Source organism: Anser anser, assembly GCF_964211835.1.
Source record: "Anser anser genome assembly, chromosome: 30".
In the NCBI taxonomy this organism is placed as follows: Eukaryota; Metazoa; Chordata; class Aves; order Anseriformes; family Anatidae; genus Anser; species Anser anser.
The window spans coordinates 102,481-127,209 of NC_139751.1; the positions used below are offsets into that span (position 1 = coordinate 102,481).

At 50.3% G+C, this 24,729-nt stretch overlaps 1 protein-coding gene across 1 annotated transcript; it reads left to right on the plus strand.

Annotated features, from left to right (window-relative positions):
* The first annotated feature begins 3,795 nt into the window (after positions 1-3,795).
* On the plus strand, positions 3,796-23,630 carry LOC310888011 (uncharacterized protein). The gene is made up of 17 exons (XM_083814339.1): positions 3,796-6,969; positions 8,120-8,334; positions 9,469-9,529; positions 9,854-10,132; positions 10,655-10,831; positions 11,273-11,398; positions 11,812-12,032; positions 12,508-12,536; positions 12,645-13,035; positions 17,496-18,144; positions 18,955-19,175; positions 19,666-19,726; positions 20,072-20,449; positions 20,580-20,705; positions 21,019-21,239; positions 21,360-21,394; positions 21,639-23,630. Exons 1-17 carry the CDS (start codon positions 6,307-6,309, stop codon positions 22,157-22,159), a joined length of 4,374 nt encoding a protein of 1,457 aa, XP_083670465.1. The 5' UTR covers positions 3,796-6,306; the 3' UTR covers positions 22,160-23,630.
* Positions 23,631-24,729: the final 1,099 nt, after the last annotated feature.

A 24,729-nucleotide genomic window follows, 5' to 3' on the forward strand; every position in this document is an offset into this window, starting at 1 on the left:
ACGCAAGCCATTTCTGGATGGAGAACAAGAGAGACAGGTGCTAAACACTCCCTGGTATCACACACAGCGCCCAGCAGGTGGATTACCCCATAGGATATTCAAGGAGAAAAAGCAACCACATAATAACAAGAACAAAGAGGATAACAAGGCAACACACCAATGCATGGACGTGGCTTCAAGAAATTACACTGGAGTTCCCCAAATGAATCTTCCTCAGTGTGTGTAACCCCACTGAGCTCAGGAGGAGCCTGGGTGCCTGATTCATGCAGTATTGTGGGGCACAGAGTCAGCCTGGCTGTGAAATGCAACCTGAACTTCTCAGGTCCCACTCCATGCAGCTTCTTCTGAAAGCAGCAGGTTCACCTTAATAATGTGTTTCCTTTTATCCTCCAACAGAGAATGGCCAGGGTGTCCCTTTGGCACAGCCAAATAAAACGTGATTCACAGCAAGGCTTGCTCTTTTCCATTTTTCTCTGCTTTTTCTAGCTTTCTTTTCCAGTTACTTAATGCTGGGTTTTCTTGCAGTGCAGGTTCCCAAGTGCAGGGCAGTGGTCGGTGACAGATGCCCAGCTGGATTTCCAACTCAGTATGGACACGTGGAAGAAACTGCTTCCTAGAGCAGGAGATTTCAGTGAAGAGGTTTAGGAACCCATCCCAGAAGCAGACTGAATCAAAGCATGGCTTTGCCTCTCTGAAGGCACGGTGACCTGGCTCACCGAGGACGTAGCTGCGAGCTCAGCTTTGGCAGGAAGGGATTGCCAGTCCAGAGCGATAATCACTACCGTTGCTTGTCTTTATCTCCCTGGATGTGTGGTTTGCTAGCAATTCAAAGCGCTCATCTCTGGAAATGGAGGTTATGAGCCTGTAGGCTGCTCAGTGGGGAAATGAAGGCTGTGGTGTCCAATGCTGCAGCTGGCTGCTCTGCGGGGCAGAGCGCTGCAGCTTCAGGTACTCCTGGAGCAGGTGATGCTGAGCACTAGGGCAGTGATGAATAGAAGCTGGCTGCGGATTCCTCTAGGACAAATACTTCTCTTTATCATGCTTAGCCCAGTGGAGACAACCATAATACAGAGCTTATGCACCCAGCCACCATCTCTGGAATGACACATTGTGAGTTTTTTGCATGCTGGTGGCAAAATGAATCACAAAAGTGACTCTAACCATTCATTAAGATAATAGGTACATCTTCTAGAAACTATACCTTCTGTAATCTCCTTAATCTGAGTGTCCATCTGGAAGGCTTTATGAATAGCTGGGTGCTTGTAAACACAGCATTGTTGTTCCTCCTGGTTCATATTTCTCCTTTTATTCTGCTGAGGCTGGCAGCCACGCAGGAACACAACCTCTGCTCCCGGATCATGCCCCTGTGGCCCTGAAAAGCGTGACTCCAAGTTTTTGTGCTGGTGACTTTAGAAAACAATCTTTTGCTTGATAATACCAAGCTCTCTCATTGACTATTCATGGAGTCCATGCCTCTAGCTCCAGCTCGGTGACTTGTGAGTTCAGGTAAGAGGTCTCCCATGCCAAAAGCGTGTTGCTTCTTCCACGTTATCTCACCAGCCACATCATTTTTACCAGGCCATCGAGGGGGTTTGCTCTCTGCTGAACATGCTCCATGTCCCTCCCTGTAGAGCGATGCCTCCTGATTCGACACAGCACACAGAGATCGCACTGCTGATAAAAGCCTCGTCTTTTCTGCCGTGCTGCCAGTAAGCTGCACGCAATGTTTCTGTATCGGCTGTATTTCATTTTTCTGAAGAAACCTGTCTGTAAGTTTGCAAAATTAACTCTACTACATTAACCACACACACTGAACAGCTACCTTCTATGGTCATTATAGTCTATGTGCGCACACAGATTTACAGAGCTATTGATGGGAACTAGTTGAAATTCCATGGCTGGATTTCCCTCCTCCCACACCCTCCCCTTTCACTCAGCTGCTGGAGGGCATCTCTGGAGTCCCTGGTTGGCTCCGTGCGTGAAGGAACATGCTTTCTAGTTAGAAAAGTTGGTATCGTAGAAGAGACAACTGTCCCATGACACAGCAGGGCAGCATTTCCAACCCCAGCACAGCTGGTTTTCACCAGGAAGGCCCACCTTTCCCCAGAAGAACACTTTTGGTGCCAAACTCACGCCCTGCTCTTGGCATGCGGTTGCTCTCCCTCTGCAGGGGCAATTCCCAATGCTACTCCTGGCTGGTGCGCTTTCATCATGACCCTGCCATACCAATTCCACCCCATTACTCAGAGTCCTAATGATCCACCGGGCCCTGAGTGTTAGCACAAGGTTGGTTAGATGATGCAAAAGGGCCTCACGAATTCCTATGCAAAAGAGGAAAGTTACAAAGGAAGAGGGTGGACACCCGTGGTGTTTGGTACAAAACCTATTTGTCTCTTACAAAATTAGATGGTAAATAAGAACTATGAAGGAGAGTTTCTCAGCTTAGGTCACCCGGTAGCACCATCAAAATGGAGATTTTCAAAATCCATACAGGCTGCCGTGTGCTGCTGCTGGCTGGCTGTTGAGTCGCTGCTGCAACATTTCCAGCAAACACCCAGAAGTCACACAAGCCGTGTCTGACAACTGCGTCCTGTGCCCAGGTTTCCCACCACGTAAACAAAAACTTGCCCAGCACATGCTGAAGTTGGCCCGAACCAACCACCTGCTCTGCCCAGCAGGTTGCTCTCCATGGGGTCAGACATCACCCTTGGGAGCAATGCTCTCTTTTGCTTTGCTTGCTGCCACAAGACCCCAGCATCTTCCGAGCAACACCAGTGACACAGGTGTTTATCACCGCTCATGTCCTCTTTCCAGCAGAAAGGCTGCAGAAGGAAGGTAAAGGTTTTGGCAAGTTTCTATTTGGCAGCATGGCAAATAAAGATGGTGCACATGGACAATGACCACCATTGGCCTGCAAAGTATCTCCGGAATTACCTTGTCCATCTTTTTGCAGCAAAAATGCTATGCAATGGCCAGGGAAAAGCCAGGCTGAGGGCAAATAGCTGTTGCAGAGCAAGGTCAGGAGGATTGCTCCGATGCCCGGTGGCGATGGAAGATGCTCAGACCATTGCCTCTACCCGGGTCCCCACAAATCCACTGCCTGCTTTGATGTGGGAGCAGAATCAAGCTGCAGTTAAGTGAATGGGAACAGCCATCTTCGGAGGGCTGGACCCATGAAACCAGAGGGAGATGTCCCAGGGGCCTCATTAGCCACCTCAATGGTGACTTCAATGTCCCTTTCGCAGGGAGCCACAAAAACTGCCCAGCTTGAAGGCAGGGAGGGAGGGCACCAGCTGACAACACTGAGAGCATGGCCCAGCCCTGCCAGCCCCATTTTATCAGGAAAGGGTCTTAAAAAATTTGTTTTCTCACTGGGGTAAAGCAAGCTTGGATGGCTGGGTCGTTACAGCTGGAATCACACCAGGAGGTTGGAAAACCCCTTAGGCTCTCCTTACCCACATGGATGGCTTAACAGATCCCATTTTAGCAAGGCACTTAAACAGAACTAATTTATCCTAATGCTGGGTACATGTAAATCTCAAAGCCTTCAGTGTTATGGAAGCCACCACAGTTCAAGGCATGTTTAGGGCCGAGGACCTCAGGGGTTTCCCCTGTGTAAATTTAGGTGTAAGATGCTGCTTTAAAGCCTTGCTGAATCCCATCAGCCTGAAAACTGCGGTTTCGTCTCTGCCTTGTATCTTTACATGCATCTTTTTTTGTTTAGGCGGGTTAGTCCCTCCCTGCAGCCCCTCCAATGTCACCAGACCCACACTCAGCCAGGACAAAGCATGCAGACGAGGGGGAAAAAAAAAGTCTCTGCGAAGACAGCATTTGCATCCGATTTCAGCTAGTGCTTGTGCGTGTGTGCGGCCGATGGAATGAAGGCGATTGCAATCCTGCTCTTCAGAAGACCAAATCACATCAGAACGCTTCCTCCTTTGAAGTTTATGTAACCGGTGCTCAGGGCTTCCACCATGTGACTGCGCAGCAGCTTTGTGAAAGCTCAGCAGCTGCAAACCACAAGCACTGCCCCGAACCGTCTCTCTCTGATGTGCAAGGCTGGGCACCTGGAAGCAGCCACTTCTTAGGGTGCGAGGAGGAGCTGAGGGTTGGAGCGCAGGTTTGGTGCTTTCCATCCGTGGGGAAGCAGCCTGGCAGCTCCTCGTGTGCAGGGAAGGATCTCAGGGCTGGCAGCTGGGGGAGGAAGGTGGATGGTTGTCCCTCGAGCGGCATTTTCCCTGCTTTCCAACAAGACCGGGAGCACCGAGGGTCCATAGCTCTCAAACAGCGTGCACATCTCCATGCAGCACAATGCGCCCTGCGGAGGATCCGAACCGGATCCAAGTTTCTCACAGCTGGAAAAACTGGCAAGTTGCTGCCCTCCGGGATTAAGGGCCCCGTCTTTCTTGCTGTGCAAAGAAGCCGGAGCCTCCCTCTGCACTCCTGCTGGATGGAGAGCTCCAAGCAGTGGCGGCACCCCAGTACCTCCGTCAGCACCCCAATGCCCCACCTCTGCCCCGCTGCAGCATCACCCAGCCAGCGTTCGGGGCATGCAAGAAGCAAACCTCTTGTACCAGGGGCTTGATGGCCCGACTTCTGCCTATTTTGCAGCTTGCCCATGGTTATGCCCACCTAAGGTCACTTTGCATAGACCTACCTATGGCCAAGTGATGCTTTAGCCCAGCCACGGGTGCCCTGTTTCCAGGCAGTGCTCCAGGTTTGGCTTCAGACCATACACCCAGTTCCCTCCACAATGCTTTCACCAAAACTTCAGCACAAAATATGTTTATGAAATAATTCCCCTTTTCACTTACTAGCAAGAGGTTCAGGTGCTTGGATTACCTTGGGCTGAATGACATGAAGACTGCAGTGCCCAAAAAGCTCATCTGCTTTCTCCAACTCATTCAATCTCATGAATGAAATTACATCTCATTGCAAGACTTGAATCCTAGTATACTCAGACCAATACAGCAATGACGGAACTAGTACACGATTAAAAGTGCATATGGTATTTTATAGTTCATTTCAACACCCCCAAGACCTGTAAATAAATAGGAAGACCTTTACCTGGGGAGAACCTACAAATATTATAAAACCAACCTATTGCTTTTGTGTTATTTTTCTTTCAAGAAAATCCGTTTCAAGTTTCCAATACCATTGCCTAGGAATCCTCCCAGAACCAGATAACTTTGTCCTAGCAAAGATGCAAAACCTTCTGATGGCAAGCTATGCAATCACTTGTGATTCTGTGATTAGACCCCTTTGTTAAGGCAAAAAAAAAGCACTTTATTTGTTTCCAAGCAAATTCAAAAATCTTTTAAAGAATTTTAATTAAGAAGGTATGGTTCCTTCTCATTAACAGATATTACTAGAATAATTTAACGTCGAATAGGTGTGTCACAGGAATAAGAGGAAAAAAGTTCACTCCGGCTAACATTTCTTAACCTGTTTGTAACACTTCGCTTCACTTCTTTGTTGCATCTCCAGCTATCGCTTGCGTGAATTCGCCATGCACGCCACTCACATCACACCCAGATACTAAACAAAATTATCCCCTTCCCTACGCACATAATTCGGCAATAAACACTCTGCAGCGAAGCATTTCCCAGAAATGCCGCATTTCTGTTCCATGTATTCTAAGGGGCACATCCCAGCCCAGCTGGACCAGTGCCCCGACTTCATGAACCCCATTCCCTGGAGCATCCCCCCCCCGAATTCAGCCTCGGCACCATCCCGCGCGTGCTCCACCGGTATGGCCACCGCCAGCCCCACGCGGCTCCGCTCCTCTTATTTGGTTGCCAGCACACGGGGCTTCAACCAAGTCGTCTGCGAGAGCCACAGCCATACCCACGGCAGGAAGAAACAAATGCTTACACGAACGCTCCCAACAGCGTCAGCGCCGCGCTGGGACAGATCCGCCTTCCTGCTCCCCGCCGTTGCTCAAGAGCCTGCCCTGAGCTGGCGAGAGACCCTGGAAGAGGCGGCATCGCCGCGACATTTTGCAGGAGGTCCCGAAACATAATTAAACGCTGTGGTGAAACCGAACCGTAAACAAGCCATGAATAAAAACTCCTTGAATTATTTTGCTAAACTATAATTACACAATAAGGAAGCAGATTAATTAAGTAAAATATAAGTCCTGAAACTGAAGCTTGCAAGCAAAGCAGTTTATTTTAATTTCCACATTATTTCATATGAGATAGAAGTGTTTGCTGTGGGTTTAAAATGTTGGAAGCCATTCCTTGCTGCCAGGCAGACCAAACCCAGTGGATAAATTAAATTTTTGCATCTCAGGCACCTCCTGAAATGTATATAAGGAGACGGGCCATGCCTCAGAGAAGCCAAAGGAGAGCTCCTTCCTGCACCCTCCGCTCCTCTCTTGCTCTGCTGCGTCGCTGTGTCTGCTCCCCGGCCGCCATGAGTCGGCAGTGCTACACCTCCAGCTCCCTCCTGGGCAGACGGGGCTTCTCCTCCGCCTCCGCTGTCTGCGGCCTCGGCAGGGCCAACAGCAGCTCGGCCTCCGTCTGCCAGCCGGCAGGACGGCGGTGCGGGATCGGTGGCTTCAGCAGCCGGAGCGTCTGCGACCTGGGGAGAGGGCAAAGGATTTCCTTCGGCGGCAGCTGCCGCAGCGGGGTCTATGGCGGCGCCGGCGTGGGACGTTGCGGCGTGGCTTACGGCGGAGGCCGCTTTGGCGTGGGCACGGTCGTGGGGTTTGGTAACTGCGGAGGCTACGGGGGCCTGGGCAGCTTCAGAGGCCTTGGGGACGGCGTGGCGATCGGAGGCTACGGTGGCGGCATCAGCATCGGCCTCGGCGGAGGCCGCTCAGAGGGGATTCGGGGCGTCAGCATCCACCCGGAGCTCCTCAAGCCCCTCTGTGTGGGGGTCGACCCTGAGGAGTGCCAAGTGCGGACCCACGAGAAAGAGCAGATCAAGAACCTCAACAACCAGTTCGCCTGCTTCATCGACAAGGTGAGCCCCCGCTCTCTGGGCTGTCTCTAGGGACAAGCCAGCGGCTGCTTTGCCCGGCGCCCCCGTGTCTTGCAATGGCTCTGGTAGACCACGCTCCCGATGTGGAGACTGCTTGGATGTAAGCCTTGCCCCAAGGCAACCGCAGCGGTATCTGACCTCCCGGTGGTCACCAGCCTGCTAAATAGCTAGAACAGTAGCAGCTCCAACAGTAAGCCAAAGCCTGGGAGAGGAGGGACGGAGACGCTGAAATGGTCTTGAAGGTTGTTTCCAGCCAATATGATGCTGTGCTTCTAGGACGTGTCATCTTCAGTTCCTATCCTACTCCTATAAACTCCAGGGGACTTTTATTTTTTTACAGTTCACTTCATCTCACAGAAGTAGAAAGATAGATATTTTGGTAAAATGAGATGAACAACTTTATTTTTTCTGTCCCTCCACTCTGTGGGCGAAAGAGTTTGGTGATTTCCTAAACAAATGTAATTTCTCGTTGTTACCTTAGCTAAGCCTAAGGGTTTTTCATTGCTGTTTAGAGATGCATTATAGAAAATGATTTTTCAAAGAGCAGAGGAACCTTTGCTCCATCTGATCTTGATTTTCTTTGTGAGCTGTTCTGCAGCTGAAACAACCAAGCCCATGTAAGAGGAGCCACCCTACTTCCTCCCATTGAAAATGACTTATTCATGATACATAAAGGTTCCCAAGTACTAGAGAGCTCTTTAATCTAGAAGTGAAAGGCATGATAAGTATCCGTGGTTAGAGCTTAAATCAGATACATTCAAATGAGCTCCTGGATGGTGCTTTTAGCACCAGGAAAGACTCATTACTGTAATCAGCCCATCAGAGAAGGCAGATGATCCTCCTCCAGCCAGTTGTCACAGGGAGGAGGCAGAGTTTGGCTGAAGCTTGCTTTGGTCAGAGATGATCGGGCTCAACACAGAGCGAATGCACGGATGTCGTTCAGCCTCAGGAGTCCTGGGTGGCACCGGGCTTAACTGGGAGAAGATGCTCTTCTCACTCAGGCTGCTGAGAAATCAGCGCTTAACCTTTGGCATTTCTATTTTTATTTTTTCCTCCTGGAAGTGGAGGGACCTGAAGTGCCTTTGCCCAGGACGAGAGGGGTGGATGACTCTTGCATCTCTTCCTTCCCCAGGTCCGGCTGCTGGAGCAGCAGAACAAAGTGCTGACCACCAAGTGGGAGCTGCTGCAGCAGTACGTCCTGCCGGCCTCCAGGAGAAACCTGGAGCCTGTTTTCGAGAATTTCATCTGCAACCTGAGGAAGCAGCTGGAGTGTGTGCTGGGGGAGCGAGAGAGGCTGGAAAACGAGGAGCGGTGCCTGAGGGACCTGGTGCAAGAGTACAAGTGCAAGTAAGTAGCATGCAGAGAGAAGATGGAGGCGGGGGTGTTGGCTGGACTGGAGCAGACTTTTGGAGCGTGAAGCCAATGCAGCAGCAGCAGCAGACAGCTCAAAAACTGGAGTACAGGGAGGGAGCAGGGCAGGGCACACCAGCACTGGGCTGGATTCTGTGCTGGGGTCCCACTGCTGCATCTCAGGTGCAGGTGATGCACTGGGAGAGCCCCCCCTGCAGTATTTCCTTAGGGTGAGGGACAGGGAACCTCTTTTCCTCTCCCTAGCACTCCTGCACGCCCCTGTGTTTACTGTATCAAATCTCCCACATCATCTGTGGCTCCCTCAAATCTCCTGCCTCTGGTGCCATCCATTCCCACAGATCCCTCAGCCCATTTGTCTTCACTCCACACTTTATCCACATCGTCTCCACTGGGGTTCATTCCCTCTTCCCAGAGGAAATGTGGGAATTGTTTTTTTTAATCTAAGATGCAGATGTTCCTTAATAGTTCCCTGTGTGCTACACTAAGCTGTGAACCAGGACGTACAGTGGCTGGTGATGCACAACAAGCATATAAGAGTAGTCTTCTCCAAAGACCTTACAGACAAGTGTCTCAGACGTTTTCTCTCACTGAGACACCACCAAGGAGGTCAGACTCATCTTGTGAAAGTTCTTCCAGGTCCCAATTACTTGGTCATTACACACCGGCTTTCCTTTTCATGGCACCTAGGAGTTTCACAGGTTGCTCAAGCTCCTGACCTCCCTTGGGGCATTTTGGCCACAGTCTCCCCATAAAGCTCAGAGCAGAGTCCTGGATGCTTCCAAAAAACCTCACACGCAGCAGCAGGGCTAGAAGCAGCAAAGCAAGCCTTCAGCTTGGTACATGGTTTGGCATTTCTAGTGGTTTGGCCTGATTTACTGCCATCTCACACCAGCCACCGATACTGCTGGCGTGGGCTATTTAAAACTGCTGAATAAAGCTCAGCACAGAGGAAAAAAATAACAACAAAGCAAAACTCTAATAGGAGGTACAAAGCAAATAGGGAGAGGCCCTGGTTTCAGTCATGCTTCCCATGCTCTGTGCTGGCTGCTTCAGTGGTGGGGATGGGACCACCGGGACTCAGCAGCCCACCCCTCTCCTTTCCTCCTGCAGATATGAAGATGAGATCAACAAGCGCACGGCTGCGGAGAACGAATTTGTGGTGCTGAAGAAGGTGAGCTGTGCTATGGACAACACCAGCGAGCTCAGCTGAGGGTGGCTGGTGTGTATGCAGAACCCGGGTGTGGGGCCAAGGAGTGAAATGGAAAGCCACGGCACCATGGCACTGCCTGAACCCTCGCTGTGTAGCCCCAAAATTGAGGCGACCCCCCTGGGTCACCTGAAGAACCCTGCCAGGTTGTAAGCACACATAAAACAAAGCCAGGCAGCCTCAGGGGCTGGCCGTGGGGAGGCTTCTCCAAATCTAACAGAGAAAAGGGGCTTTGCCACAGCTGTTTTTCCTTCACCTCTTTTCACCAAATCCGCGGTGTCTCTCCAGGACGTGGACTGTCTCTACCTGACCAAGGAGGAGCTGGAGGTGAGGGTGGGTCTCCTGAGGCAGCAGCTGGAGTTCCTGAAGTGCATCTACGCTGAGGTAAGAGCACGCTCATTTGCTGCAGCAGACTCAACACAGGGAAAGGTGTCTTTTCTGAAAATCCTACAGGTGCATCCAAAAAATCTATATCTCTTTATATGTTTGGTAGCAATGCTGTTACATACGCTTTGGGCAGGCACAGGGTGGATTTGGTGGTCTCCTGACTGCAAAGGGAGGACTTTTGCATGAAAAAAGCCCCTAAAATTCTCATCCAAACCATGCCTGGAGCCATGGAAACATCTCACTCTTGAAAACACAGATATTTTTAGCATTAACTTTTTTAGCTTCTTAAGTCAAAATATATTGGCGAAAGTAACGCTTTTGTCTAAAACATTCCTAACAGAACACACAGGGGACACCGTGTTTGCTTTCCACCTTTTCTAACCAAACACTTCCCGGGAGTCTGCAGTGCCCAAAGCACTCACCTGGAGGGATGCACAGCCCACAGAACTGCTGACGCAGCTGGCAACACTGGGCTGCATCCAAGAGAGTTGCTCCACCAGGGCTCCCCACTCTCCTTGGGGAATTACATGCAGCAATCCCATATTGTGCCAACAACAGGTCCCAGCTGCCAGCTCTTGCTGGAAACCAGCCAGCCGTCTGGAGGACCCCATGCCCCAGCTGGGTATTCATGGGACAACCTTCCCCAGCCATACATTTTCTCTCCAGACCCCCCCCACCCTTTGCTGGGTCACTGACCTGTGATGGATCTTGCAGGAGAGAGCTCAGCTGGATTGCCAGCTGTGTGACACCTCGGTCATCGTGCAAATGGACAACAGCCGTGACCTGGACATGGAGGGCATCATCAAAAGTGTTGAGTGCTGCTATGAGGAGATTGCCCAGAAGAGCAAGGCTGAAGTGGAGGCTTTCTACCAAACCAGAGTGAGTATCCACACCACCGGCACAGATGACAATGAAATCCCCTGGCCAACAAAACCCCGAGGACCGTTTCTGTCCTCCGTGAACCAACTTAAACCCACCCCACAGTGTGCGCGCACTCTAGTTTGCTCAAGAGAATCATGCCAAAAGAAAACCCCCCAAACCACCTAAAAAATGTGTTTTACAAATTCTCCATCAAAACAGAACCTAGCAGATCATGATGCTGCTTCAGAGAGCTCTCCTCTGTGCACACCCGTCAGGAACACCATCCCCTTCCCAAAGGGCAAGTGCTCAGGGCCCACACGAGGCTGTCGCCTTGTCCAGGCTGAGGTCATGTCTGGGTGCTTCCCTGGAGCACCAGCGTTGGTGCAGCTCCGGAGCATCCCCATCTTCCCTGGAAGGGGCGATTTGGGTGCTTAACATCACCGTCTTCCCGCACAATAGCTGGAGGAGCTCCACAGCAGCCGTGGCAAGTTCTGTGACGATCTGAGAAACAACCAGAGCGAGATAGCTGAGCTGAACAGGATGATCCAGAAGCTGCAGTGCGAGTCGGATAACGTGAAGAAACAGGTAGGACAAAGGGCTGAACGCTGCATGGGAGGCGAGGTGTGCATCAAAGGGCTTCGTCCTCACCAGCTCCTAGCCTGAAAGGCTGCACAGAACCCCCTGCCCCCGCCAGAGTTTGCATTTGTAGCTTCTCATCTCGAGGCTGAAGGTAGGCAAGGAGGCAGATTTATTTCCACCTAGCAGAAGCCACTTATCTTGGCTACAGCAGAAATGATGTTGGCTGCATGCTTCCTACGGGGTGCAGCCAACACATCCCTTCCCTGTCATCGCAAAGAGCTTGGCCATAGCAGGGGTCCAGCCAAAATCTAGTCTCTCTGGCAGTTCCTAACTGAGAAACAAAGGGGATCAATGTGCAACCCTGTGGAGATGCTCTCCATGTCACAGCCGAGCACCCTCTCATCTGTCACTGTTCACAGATCGCAGCGCTGCAGACAGCCATCTGCGACGCTGAGCAGCGGGGTGACTGTGCCCTCAAGGACGCCCGGCAGAAGCTGATCGACCTGCAGACTGCACTGCAGCAGGCCAAGGACAAGATGGCATGCTTGCTGAGGGACTACCAGGAGCTGCTGAACGTCAAGCTGGCCCTGGACATTGAGATTGCCACTTACAGGACGCTGCTGGAAGGAGAAGAGAGCAGGTAGGCGCCTCCTCAGCTGCAGCTTGCAGCAATACCTGGCGAAACCCAGCAGGGGAGGAATGAGAAATGCTGGGTGGCTGCGGCTCCCCATGGGTGCAGAGCAGAACAACGTCCTTTTTCTCTCCCCATGAGTGCAGGGAGGAACAGAATCCCTTTTCTCTCCCCATGGGTGCAGAGGGGAGCATTGCTCCCTCCTAATCCTCCCAAGGCAGCTGGATCACAGCACACCAGGCATGCCATTCAGATCCCCCTTTTGCAGGACAAATGGATAGGGATGGGATATTCAGACATCCACAGGATTTAGGGGTCCAACCCCACAGTCGTTCAGTGGGCAATAGGGACACCTGGGTGCACAGAAAAGCTGAAAGACTTGCAGGGTTTCTAAGAAGGCAATAACTGGGTGGCATCTCCATTTGCTCATGTGTTTGGGGAGCATTTCCCTAGGCACATCTTTGAGATATTTCTTTTCTGACAGGATATGCACTGGCAACCCGGTGAGCGTAGGTAAGCCAACAAAGCATCCCCTGCCTTCCCCTCTAAGCTTGTAAATTTCCTTACGAGCCGGGCTTGAGCTGCTCCGGGAGTGACGCGGGACCTGTTTTTCTCTCGCAGCCGTGGTCAGCGGCGGTGGCACGGTCGGGGAGTGCCGATCCCTATCTGGAATTGGAGGCAAATGCGCCGTCAAGACGGGAGGAGCCGGCGCGGGCTTGGGGGTGGTCTCCTCCTTCGGCGTCAGCAACGCCGGCTTTAGCACCCGCAGCGTGGACTGTCTCCCTCGGGTGGGGGGCGGCTTCGGGGCCAGGAGCGCGGTCAGCTGCGTGGGGCGGGAGGTGATCACCGGTGCCGAGGGGGTGCAGTGCGCTCCCGGCGTGGCCAACCTGGGGAACGTGGTGTGTGCCGGCGTGGAGCAGTGCAGCCCGGGAGCCGTCATCATCCCCGGCCCGGGGGTGTGCGGCGCCGGGAGCAGGTACAGCACAGCCGTGCGCGTGGTCAGAACAACCCGGTAGAGGTCCGGAAGGGCGACGCCGCAGCGCATTTTAAAATAATCAGCATTTCTGCAATAAAACAGTATTCCCCTTCCTCCTGACAGCTGAAGCACACAACCGCACGCTGCCCACACACACGCAATTAGGTTGGTAGCTCTGCCGAAAACGGTTTGCATGATCACAACCCACCTTCTCTTTCACGGTCCTCCGGGGGGGAACCGACCCCCCGAGGCCTCAGCCAGGTGAGATTTTCATTTCAGACAGGCTAGAGCTGTCTGCTTGCATCGTCCTGGCTCTTCTCTGCTCGACCCCTTTTCCACAGGGATTTTCTTTCCCTAACTCAGCTATTGCAAAAGGATTAAAAATTTGGTCATCCTGATTTCAGAAAGAGAAGCCACATCTTAAATTGTCCGAGATGGAGCTGCAGCTATTATTTTAGCTTCTTTAATGACACCAGAAAATCCAATTTTTCCTGTTTACGAGAGGGTTGGTAATGGTTATGTAAATTGGTCCAAGTTGCTACACCAGGTTTGGTAGAGCAGATTTTAATTACACACCGACGAGCACCTTATATTTCTGTAGTTAAATGCATGCGTTGTTTTTCCTGTGTGTGTACTAGATAGACGGATTTAACGCTTTTAATGTGTAAGTGAACAGTTGATTATCCTTCGCTTACTCCAAACTTTCAGCTGTACCTTCAATAAACTACATGCATAATTCATGCTCTGCTTCATGGGTTTTATTTCCCTCCCTGCCCTTATAAAAGCAGGGATGTTTTCTCAAACATGAACCTCCGCATGGGTGGGGATTGTAGCTCACAAGACATGGAGCTTTAACAAAGTTTTCAGAGAGTTTGTCTGCTCTCCTTCCTGATGCACTTTTGCATACCTTTATTCCATCCAGAGACGAGCGTGGTCACAGGGAAGTCTGGAAGCTCAGCATTAACCAGGGAATGTAACCTCTCATGGGATGTGCAGCTCCCTTGGGATCTCTGGAGGCAGAACAAAAAGCAGCCAGGCCCTCATTTAAAGCAATCAGTGAGAACGAGCTCAGATGGAAGCAAAAAAAACCAAAACAAAACAAAACAAAAAACCCTCTCGCAAGAGTAGGTTAATTTTCAAATGAAACAAAACTCTGCCTTTCCAAAATACAGCACCAGGCCCTCTCTCCTCGAACACCCACCTTCTCGCAAACACCCAAGCCTACACAAACATCAGGGCCATGGGCTGTAGACAGGTGTCACCCACTGACACCAAGGAGGGCAGAGCCCTCGCCCACCCTTAGGTGAGGTCAGGTTGCCCCACCCTTTTTCTGCATGAGGGTCCACAGTTTCCAAGGTGTGGGGACCCACAGGAAGGTCTCCGCATCACGGCTGAAAAGGGTTCACTGTGGTGGCTCTCACCACAGCTGGATGCACAGCTGCATACCAAGAAAACCATCCGTCCCCGACGGCTGCTTCCCTCCCACAGCTCACCCGGGCACCACCAAAAGCCTCTGAGACATCTTCGCTCTGAATTGCCCTTTGGAGAAATCTGTCTCTCCTCTCCCAGTCTCGAAGCAGTGCAGGGTGTGGGCAGGTTAATTTACCCCCTGAAACATGGACCGAGGAGTGGGTGTTGCAATTTATTTCCCGACTTCCCGCTCCGCTTCCTAGACTTCGCAGCTGACTCACAGCTCGTCTGCCCCATCCGACCACGTCTCGCTCCCTGATGGAGGAGCTCAGCCATCCTGCTGGGCTCAGCCTGCCCATGCCAGCACGAAGGGGATGCACCCACCGCCGGTTCCTACCAGCTGAGCATCCACCCCTGCTGCTCTCATGGTGGGTTTGGGCTCCCTGCATCTGCAGGACTTTTCGGACAGAAAGCACAAAGCTTTATGGGGTGTGGTCTCCTTGGAGCAGATTGCTAATTATGTTTTAACAAACAACATGGCTTAGCAGCACTGTCTGGGTTGGTGGGTGGTGAAATCCAAATAGATCATCCCTTGCCGAGAAGGCAAAACCCACCCACCTAACAAGGATGTCTTCCGAAACAGTTATCTTCAGCTTTTCTCTCTCATTATATATGACTCGGACCTCATCTCATTTGTATGTAAATAACAAGCTGAAACACCCACCAAGAAGCTGCTGGTGCCCTAACAGCTCATAACTTAATCTGATCACCTCCCTGCAAAACAGTGAGTGCACACCAATAACCAGATGGCTCCCCAGGGTACCAAAGTGGCCCAGCAGCTCTTGCATTTCTGGGAGAATACCTTTAATCGTCCCTGCCTTTCTCAACCTCCCAGAATTGCAAAACTCATGATTTTTGCCACCTGCCTGGAGACATTCAAGTAGAACAGGTTGTTTTGGAGAAAAAAAAAGGCCAGCAGTCCAGATTAAGGACATTTTGGGGGTGGTTGGGGCTAAATCCGGCTCAGTGTCATTTGGGACGTGCACCTCTGCTGTTTGGTGGAGACTCGCAGAGCTGATCCAAATGGACAGATGTGAAAAGCCACATCTGTCCCTGGGTACAGAGCCCACAAACGCCAGCTCCTGCACACAATAAACAAGCCCAGTAAAGAACTGGTGCATCTCCCCCAGCCTCGCATACCTTGTGGACAGCAGGCTGAAGGAAGACAAGTGTGGGAGCCTAAAATGACAATTCCCTCTTTCTTCTGGCAGCCCCACCCTTAATGCCATTATATTCATTCACCTCTAATATCTGATCAGAACCCGTTTGTCAGCTTCAGGACAATCTGCCCTTACTGGGGTCAAGAAAGCATGAAGACAATCTCATTTTCCCATCGCACCCGGGCTTTGAATTTTATGCAAATAATGAAGATGTTCACGAATTTCAGTTAACATCCCAGGCAGCTTCAGCCCAACATTTTTCCAGAGAGAAGCGAGATGATGTGCACCAACCAGGAATTTCACACTGCAATGGGAAATTCAGTTTGAGTGACCCAACTCTCCTGGTTTGAGCCTGACTGGCAGCATTTCTCCAGGGATCATCAGACATTTGATCTTCTGTAGTCGGTAGGACACGAAGCACCTGCTTAATTTTTCTTCCAGAGATGCCAGTGGGACTTTAGCTCATACTTAATGGTTTTGTGCCACAGAGGCACATGAGTATATTTCAAAGGGCATGCGGAGTCCTGTCCTGCAAACATGGAGACAGATGTTTAAGTCCCAGTCATGCGCACAGCACGGGCAATGCCAGCAGGAGAACAACGTGCTGAAAACAAACAGAATTCTTAAACACGAAGAATAAAATACTGTAAACATTGCAGTTCCACACAGACTGAGAGGCCAGAAAATGCCACCACACCCTATTGACTTTGCTCTTTTTCCCAAGGATTTCAGGAAGTAAAATCAACAGAATTTGTGGGAGTATTTTTCATGCTGGTTAAATCTTTGCTTTTAGCTGCATTTTGAATAGAAAGGTTCAAAGATTTCAAAAAGAAATCGCACCTGTAAAGAGCTAGAAATTCAAGACTGATTGCACCCTAATGTTAAACATGCAAATAATACAATTCCACAAAGCTGGGCAAAATATTTTTTTCAGAAAATCTGCCTCTTTCATTGAAATGTTTTTTAGATCAAGATGGAAATATATCAGCCACATCATCAGATGACTGGAGGCAGTGCAAGGGCCGCCTCTGGGTGGGATGCAGTTGTCCTCTGGAGATGCCAATATGTCTAGAAAGGCAGCCTAGAAAACCTGCCATAGACTAAACACCTAATATTAAATAGTCAAAATTCGAGATGACACCTAAATATAGTGTCTCAGAGGCAAATCATGGATCAGGGCCTCTCTGTGATTGGTACTGAGTCAGCTCAAAAGATGGTCTCTGCCCAACAAGTGTGAACAGTCAAGGGCAACTGGATAAATCAGAGCCCTGAACAAGATGTCAGGCTTCATGAACATCACACCTGCACTTTGCCTTTGGGCAAAGAAATGAAATATTTTTCATTCAGATGAAATCTCTTTGTTCAGTTTTAGCTATTTTAGTTTTACTATGTTTCATTCAAGTTACTTCAGAGGAGCCTGCACTAAGCTCCACGCTGATCTACTACATCTTGTAAGTAGGGTAGGAGTATCAGGGTAGCTATTTTTCACCCTTTTTTGTTTCATTTATTTTGCTTTGCAGAAAGGAAATTAAATAATGCACCTCTGCAAGCACACAGCAGCTTTGCACTAGGGCTGAGCAATTCCTGCCAGAAATCACAGTTAGATAACTCTTCTAGCTGAGCAGATTCAGGCTGGCTCCAAGAGGTGTGTTTGAGTGCAATCACCGTTTAACAAGTTTCAAGAAGACAGCTGGCTGCTTGGCACGTCAAAACCATGAAGGCACTAAATTGATCTCTGGACTTCCATGCAACCAAGCCCAGATCCCCAGAGGGATAAAAAGGGCATCCCGCACCCCCTTCCATCAGAGAGCTGCACTCTCCCAGCTTGCTGCTTTGTGCCTGTGCCGGGCCGTGATCTCCTGCTGCGATGAACCGGCAGACGTACAGCATGAGAGCCGGCGGTGGAGGCAGATCTTACAGCGCTGCCTCAGCTGTCATTCCCAGTGGCAACAGGGCTGGCTTCAGTTCGATGTCTGTCGCACGATCTGGAGGAGGTGGAGGAGGTTTTGGAAGGCTCATTGGAGGAGGTGGTGGTGGCGGTGGGTTCGGCAGCAGGAGCCTCTACAACCTTGGTGGTACCAAGAGGATATCCATCGGGGTTGGAAGCAGCTACAGGACTGTTTTCGGGGGTGGAGCCGGTGGTGGCGGTGGACTTGGTGGCGGCGGAGCTGGTGGTGGTTTTGGACTTGGTCTCGGTGGTGGAGGTGGTGGATATAGCTTGGGTGGAGGTGCTGGTGGGCTTGGCTTTGGTGGGGGACAGGGAGGTGGTGGAGGGTTTGGCTTTGGTGGAGCAGGGGGCCTGGGAGGACTTGGCGGAGGGCTGGGTGGCGGCAGGAGTCCGGCAGGATTTGGTGGTGGCCCACCGGGAGTCGGTACCATCCAAGAAGTGACAGTCAACCAGAGTCTCCTGGCACCCCTGAACCTGGAGATCGATCCGAACATCCAGCAGGTGCGGAAAGACGAGAAGGAGCAAATCAAGACCCTCAACAACAAATTTGCTTCTTTCATTGACAAGGTGAGATTTCATCAAGCACCGTGGACCTGTGCTAGGGAGCAAGACAGTCTTGTATCTACAAAAATATAGCTTCAGAAATCTTCAGTCTAGTGCATATTTCCTATCTGCATGTTTTTAATAAAGTAATCAAAAAAGAACCTACTTGTAAACAGTTACAAGGCAGAAAGCTAGACATTGAAAACTAGTAACAAGGATTCAGGTTCTGTGCCTGAGAAATAAGATATATTATCTCAAATTAGAGTAAGCCAGTTGCTTAACCTAGCTGTCTTTGCGAGGTATCACAGCAGAGGTGCTGCTTCTTTTGTCCAGCTTTATTGTCTGAAAGCTAAGGTCCTTCTTATATAGACTCAACGTAAGTCCTTTCTCAGCTTTTCTTCCTCTAAATACCTTATATGTAGTACACATGAGCAAGAGAAAAGGCAATTAAGTACCTGTCTTTTAACCTGTAGTACTCAGATACTAGCATTAATTAAGGAAGATAAATATCACTTGTGAAGAAGGAAAAAAACGAAGGATGTTAAAGAAAGCAAGTGACGAAAGAGCTGAACCCACATTTTCTAATGATTACTCATTGGCTTCCTGAATTAAATTGTCTCTAATTAGAATTGTCCACCAGTGGCAAATTTCCTTAGCTACTGAATGGGCAAACATAGCACTGGATAATCTGGATGATATTCACAGCTGGATTTAACACTCCTGGTTTGGGATTCACTTGGTTTGTGCTATTCATCAGTCCCAGTTACTGTCCCTTGGCCATCAGCACACTCACAGGCTTCTTATGCTAACCTTCTTCTGCTTCCCAATGCTCAGGTCCGCTTCCTGGAGCAGCAGAACAAGGTGCTTGAGACCAAATGGACCCTCCTGCAGGACCAGGGTCAAAAAAACAGTGCAGGCAAAAACAACCTGGACCCACTCTTCGAGGCTTACATCAACAACCTGAAAAAGCAGCTGGCCAACCTGCTCAACGAGAGAGGACGCATGGATGGGGAGCTGAAGAACATGCAAGACCTTGTTGAGGATTTCAAGAACAAGTGAGTGCCTGTTCAGTGGCACATCCAGGCAGCCTGGGGTGAAATGGGATGCAAATGGTTCAGTTTAGCATTAGGCAGTAGGATTCGTCTCACTTAAACCTAGCTTTCTCAAGGACAAACACCTAGCCTGAGATATTCATCAAACTTTCTATGAGAAAGGGAAAAAAGGGATCTCCAGTCTGTGCTCTAGTCCATAACACGGCACCTGATGAATCTCCCTCTAATAAACAGCTCTCATGAGGGACCTCTCCCTGCAAAGCCCCTGCCTTCTGGCACAACAGGAGAAAAATGGTCCATCAATTTTTTCCAATCAGAAAATGCAGGCTCAGCCAGGACATGACAACTTGTGATGAGACTTGCAAAGGAAAATCCTCTGTAACTGCTTTACTTAAAATGTCACACCCAGCCCAAATAATCTTGCAGTCCTCCCTGTACAACTTTTCTGTTTATTGAGACATGATCCAGCACACCTTTCCCTTTACCCCTCTAGATATGAAGAGGAAATCAACCGACGCACAGCAGCAGAGAATGAATTTGTGGTGCTGAAGAAGGTGGGTGAGACAGGAGTTCTAACGGATGCTGAGCATTGCGTAGGCTGGGAGAGCTCTAAAGGGTGGGAGATCTCATGAAGCTGCATCCTTGTCCTTTAAAAACTGACAGTTGGGTTATGGTTTTGGGGGAAAGGAATGAAGGGGGTTGAAAGAGGATGGAAGTAAATTCTTGTCCCACAACATACACACAGTCGCCTGGGCTGAACAGACCACGTAGAAATAAAGATGCTTGGCAGTGCCAGGAATCCCAGGTCCCAAGCCCATCTCTGGGCTTGGTCAGTCCTTGGCTGAGCTAAAGAAGAGGTACCAGGTGCTGCAGATGGGCCCATAGTTGTTCTTTTCCAGGATGTGGATGCTGCTTACATGAATAAGGTGGAGCTGGAGGCCAAGGTGGATGCGCTGACCGATGAACTCAACTTCCTTCGAGCCCTCTATGATGCGGTACAAACACCCCCCTCCCCTGATTTCTGTCCTGCTGCCACCCTGGGCAGTGACTGCCATTCCGTGGCATGTGAAGAGGTAAGTACAGCTGCCACGGGACCGTGTGCTTCCCCACAGGAGCTGGCTCAGCTCAGCGCACAAGTGTCCGACACCGCTGTCATTCTGTCAATGGACAACAACCGGGACCTGGACCTCAGCAGCATCATAGCCGAAGTCAAATCTCAGTACGAAGACATTGCCAACAGGAGCCGGGCTGAGGCAGAGGCTTGGTACCAAACCAAGGTGAGCAGAACCATGGATGCCGTGGATATATTTCTGGGAAAAGTCACTGCTGTCCCTGTGTGAGGCTGTTTAAGCCACCTCTTGCCCACTTGGAGCGCTCAGACTATTCACTCTTCCTCCTGAACCTCAGTATGAAGAGCTGCAGGCCACAGCTGGGAAGCATGGGGATGATCTGCGCAACACGAAGGGGGAAATCTCTGAGCTCAACCGGCTCATCCAGAGGATCCGGGCAGAGATAGAGAACACGAGGAACCAGGTAGGAATGGCAAAAGATGCCCATGGAGCCCTGTTCTGTGGTCCCTTAGCAGCTCTCTGCTGTCTGCCACCATGCTGCTGATTGGAGAGACATCAGCAACTGCAGAGCATGAGGTACCGGAAAGGGTACTGCACCACACACAAAATCATCCTTGTAGGCTGGCATTTCAACTCCAGCAATGTTAAATATGGTAGAATGACCTCAGTCTTAACCATTGCTCATAAACACCCTGGCCAGAACGGTTTTCTTCCTTGGCTGAGTCTTACCCAAAGAGACAAGCAGCACTCAGGAGTTCCAATCCCTCCCCTTGCAGTGTGCCACGCTGCAAACGGCCATCGGAGACTCTGAGGAGCGTGGGGAGCTGGCCCTCAAGGATGCCAAGGCAAAGATAACAGAGCTGGAAGATGCCCTACAGAAAGCCAAAGCCGACATGGCCCGGCAGCTGCGCGAGTACCAGGAGCTGATGAACGTCAAGCTGGCCCTGGACATCGAGATCGCGACCTACAGGAAGCTGCTGGAGGGCGAGGAGAGCAGGTGGGAACAAAATCCCTGCAGAAGGAATAGTGAATGTCACTGTTCCCCTGCCAGCAGGTTGGTTCCCCCACCTGCCTCTGTACTTTGTCTCTGACCTCCCCTTTGTCTGCCCTCCAACAGGCTGAGCGGCGAGGGACTCAACCCCATCAGCTACTGTAAGTATCACTGTGCTCATTTTCCCTTGGGGCCATTGGGAGCAGAACATTTGAGCAACCCTGGGAAAAGGGAGGTTTTACCCAATTGCTCCATGTAAGACATTCAGAGCCTACCAGAACCATTAGCGTGTGGGGACAGAAGTTGGGTTCAAGTCCCATGGGTCCAAGTCCCAATGATGGTGCTTCCTGCAACTGGGGGGTTGCCAGAGCAGATGTTCAACCCTCTGGTTGTATTTTCCTGCAGCGGTGATCAGCTCCAGCTCTGGACCAGCTGGTGGAGGTGGCCTGGGAGGAGGATTTGGTGGACTGAGCCTAAGTGGAGGAGGCGGTGGAAGCGGTTTTGGTCTTGGAGGAGGCGGTGGAAGTGGTTTTGGTCTTGGAGGAGGTGGTGGAAGTAGTTTTGGTCTTGGAGGAGGTGGTGGAAGCAGCTTTGGCCTTGGAGGAGGTGGTGGAAGCAGTTTTGGTCTTGGAGGAGGCAGTGGCCGTGGAGGCTACAGCTTTGGAAATGGAGGAGGACTTGGACTCGGCGGTGGTGGTGGTCTCGGAGGTGGATTTGGAGGAGGCAGCAGTCTCGGCATCTCTAGCGGTCTTGGCTACGGAGGAGGTGGCAGCGGTGGCAGCAGTGGGCTGAGCACTGGAGGGGGGAATTTCAGCTCTGGAAGTGCAAAAGGCACCAACCCAGGTGTGAAAATCGTCTCCAAAACCTCCTCCAGCAAAAAGAGCATAAAAAGCCAAAGCCTTAAGAATGCTATGCAGCCTGAGTAAAACCAACACCGGACCCTCCCTGAAACCATCGCTTCTGCCTTGCTCCCGCATCGCCCCTGCACACCACCACCCCTCCATCTGCTCTGCCCTGGCTCCTCGCACCATAGTTCTTAAGCATTTGGGTCCCACCTCAAGAAAAACAGCGGAGCACGAGCTAACCAGATCTCTCAAAATACCTGGAACAGGTTTAAAAGGCAAACACGGGTCTAAGTGATTTTCTGAATTGGGAATTGTCTTTTGGGGGTTTGGTTTGTTTTTTAATGAGTCCGAGCAGTTTGTAATTGCAGCTAGTTGACAGCCATCAGCCAACACAGATCAAAAAGCGGTGCAGATGCAATAACTGGGGTTTTTAGCTTGGTTTTGCATTCACGGTTCTGGCCTGCAGAAGACCGGGGACAGGCTGGGACCTTGGCTTCAATCCAGCCTGCTTTGCCCTCCCTGCTGGGATGAACCAAACTCACCCCTTCAAGTTAAGCAACTTGTTTTCATACACACGTGAGGGATTTTTTTTCTGCTATGTAGAAATACCCAGGAGGTTGCTGAAAGATCCCAGGCAGTGATTTGCAAGCTCGTTGCCCCTCTTAAAATATCTCTTATTATGGGAGCACAGAGCCAATTAGGAGTGATTTCTGAGTCACTGCAAAACCAGCCTGAAGGGCCACGTCCATGCTGCTCCTTGGGGTATTTCGGCTGTTCACCGTGTGTGGGTTTCTCTGCCAAAAGAGATGCATTTGGGAAACCAAAAAGTGAAGTCAGGTCTCAGCCCATGCCATGGGAAACATCGCAATTGGGAGCAGGCGCCCAAAGGGACACCAGTGCCCCCCTTCTGATAGAATTTGCCCCTCTAGGACTCCACTCTTGTCTTTTTTTATTTTTGTGAAAATACCATTAAAAAGAAAATTGCAGCTTTTTATACTTCAGTGATAGCGAAATGATGCTGTGTTTTCCTTCCCTTCTCTTTTGGGAACATGTCCAATAAAACTGGATTGTAATTTATTTGTTCCTACATGTTTTTGCTCTAAACCAGCAGCATGAAATACTTCCAACCTTCAGCGGGGTGAATGGGAGGAGGCTTTCGTTTCACTTTTGGGGAAAAAGTTTCAAAATTCTGATTAAAATAAATACTGAAAAGCTTGAAATGAGGTGCATGCTGTCACGAAACAAACTGAAGAACGTGGAAAAAGAGGAGGAGGGGGGTGGTTTATCCATCAAGCAACAAAAAAATTAGTCACCATTCATTTCTTAGCCCATTACTGTTGTTAATCCAAAAGCCTTTCTTTTTGGCAGGGAGGTTTTTGCACGGCTCTACTAGCTCAGACAGAAAAAAAAAAAAGCATTCAATTTTTGCTTTCTCAAAAGACACAGCAAAACCTAGCATCTGGGGGAGGATTTTATCGGGACAATCTAGAGTGAGGATGGGTTTCGGTGAGCTGGAACAGAGCAACTTACCACATGATGCAGGTGTTTTGGTCACTGCAAAAGGAGAAAAAAAAAGAAAAGGGAAAAAAAAGAAAACCTCAGACAAACACTCATGCCTTATTGCATTTCAAAGAGTCAGACGCTTTGCTTTCCCCTGACCTCTCAACATCCCAGCTTTTCATAACCCTGCACAGCAAATGGGCAGGAGCGAGTGAGCACACACCAGCCCCGCGGGTTTGCAGCAGACGCTCACAAGCTCCCCAGCAAAACCTCGCTGAAACCCAGACGCACTCATACACAGAAGCATCCAGTTTCCCTTCACTCAGAAAATCAAGGGAGCCGCAGTAAAAGAGACCAAAGTCTGGGGACAAAACCCCTCAGCCCCTGCTGCCACAGAGGATGCTAATTTTTGGACAGATTGGTCAGAAATTAGCAAAGGTTAAAAATAAACTGTGAGTCATCTTGATTTCTGTACTTGCCTGTGCTAATGCTGACTTACACAGCGCGGCATGAATCAATGCAGCTAAAGACAACCTAACCTTAACTAACCCTACCAGTTCTGAATGTCTTTCTTCCCAGTTTGGGGTGGAAAAAAAAAAAGCAAATAACAGCCCAAAAGAGAGGCGGTGATGCTGAAAGGCAGCCAGACTCCTGCAAACATCTCAAACCTCTCAGCTGGCCCCGTTCCCCGTCCCCAGGACATGATTCCTCCAGAAGTGCCCTCCCCCAGCAGGCAACCCCTGCACAAATCCTGCCTCCCAAACTGGCACCCGCTGTGCGAGCAGCCTTCCCTTCCGAGGGGGCAAATTCGAGGAGGACAGTGCATGTGAGTGACAAAACCACGCAAGGGAATTTTGTGGGACTGAGAGATACTGCAAGAATTTTCCGTGTTTTTTTTTTTTTTTTTGTGCCTAAACCATCATTTGTTTTGCCCTTTGTAATATTCCACTTAATTACCGTAGTCTGCAGCAACAGGCTTTCCTAGAAGAGCTGGGGAGGTAATGACTACCTTAAACATGAATCCTTTCTCTTTTCTTTAATTAAAGCATTTGCAGCCTGTGCTCTGGTTCCCAGGTGTGACTTTGCATAGCTCTTTGGAAGTCAAAGGCAGGCTCCCGGCCACTGCTGCCTGGCCCCCTTCCACCATATCC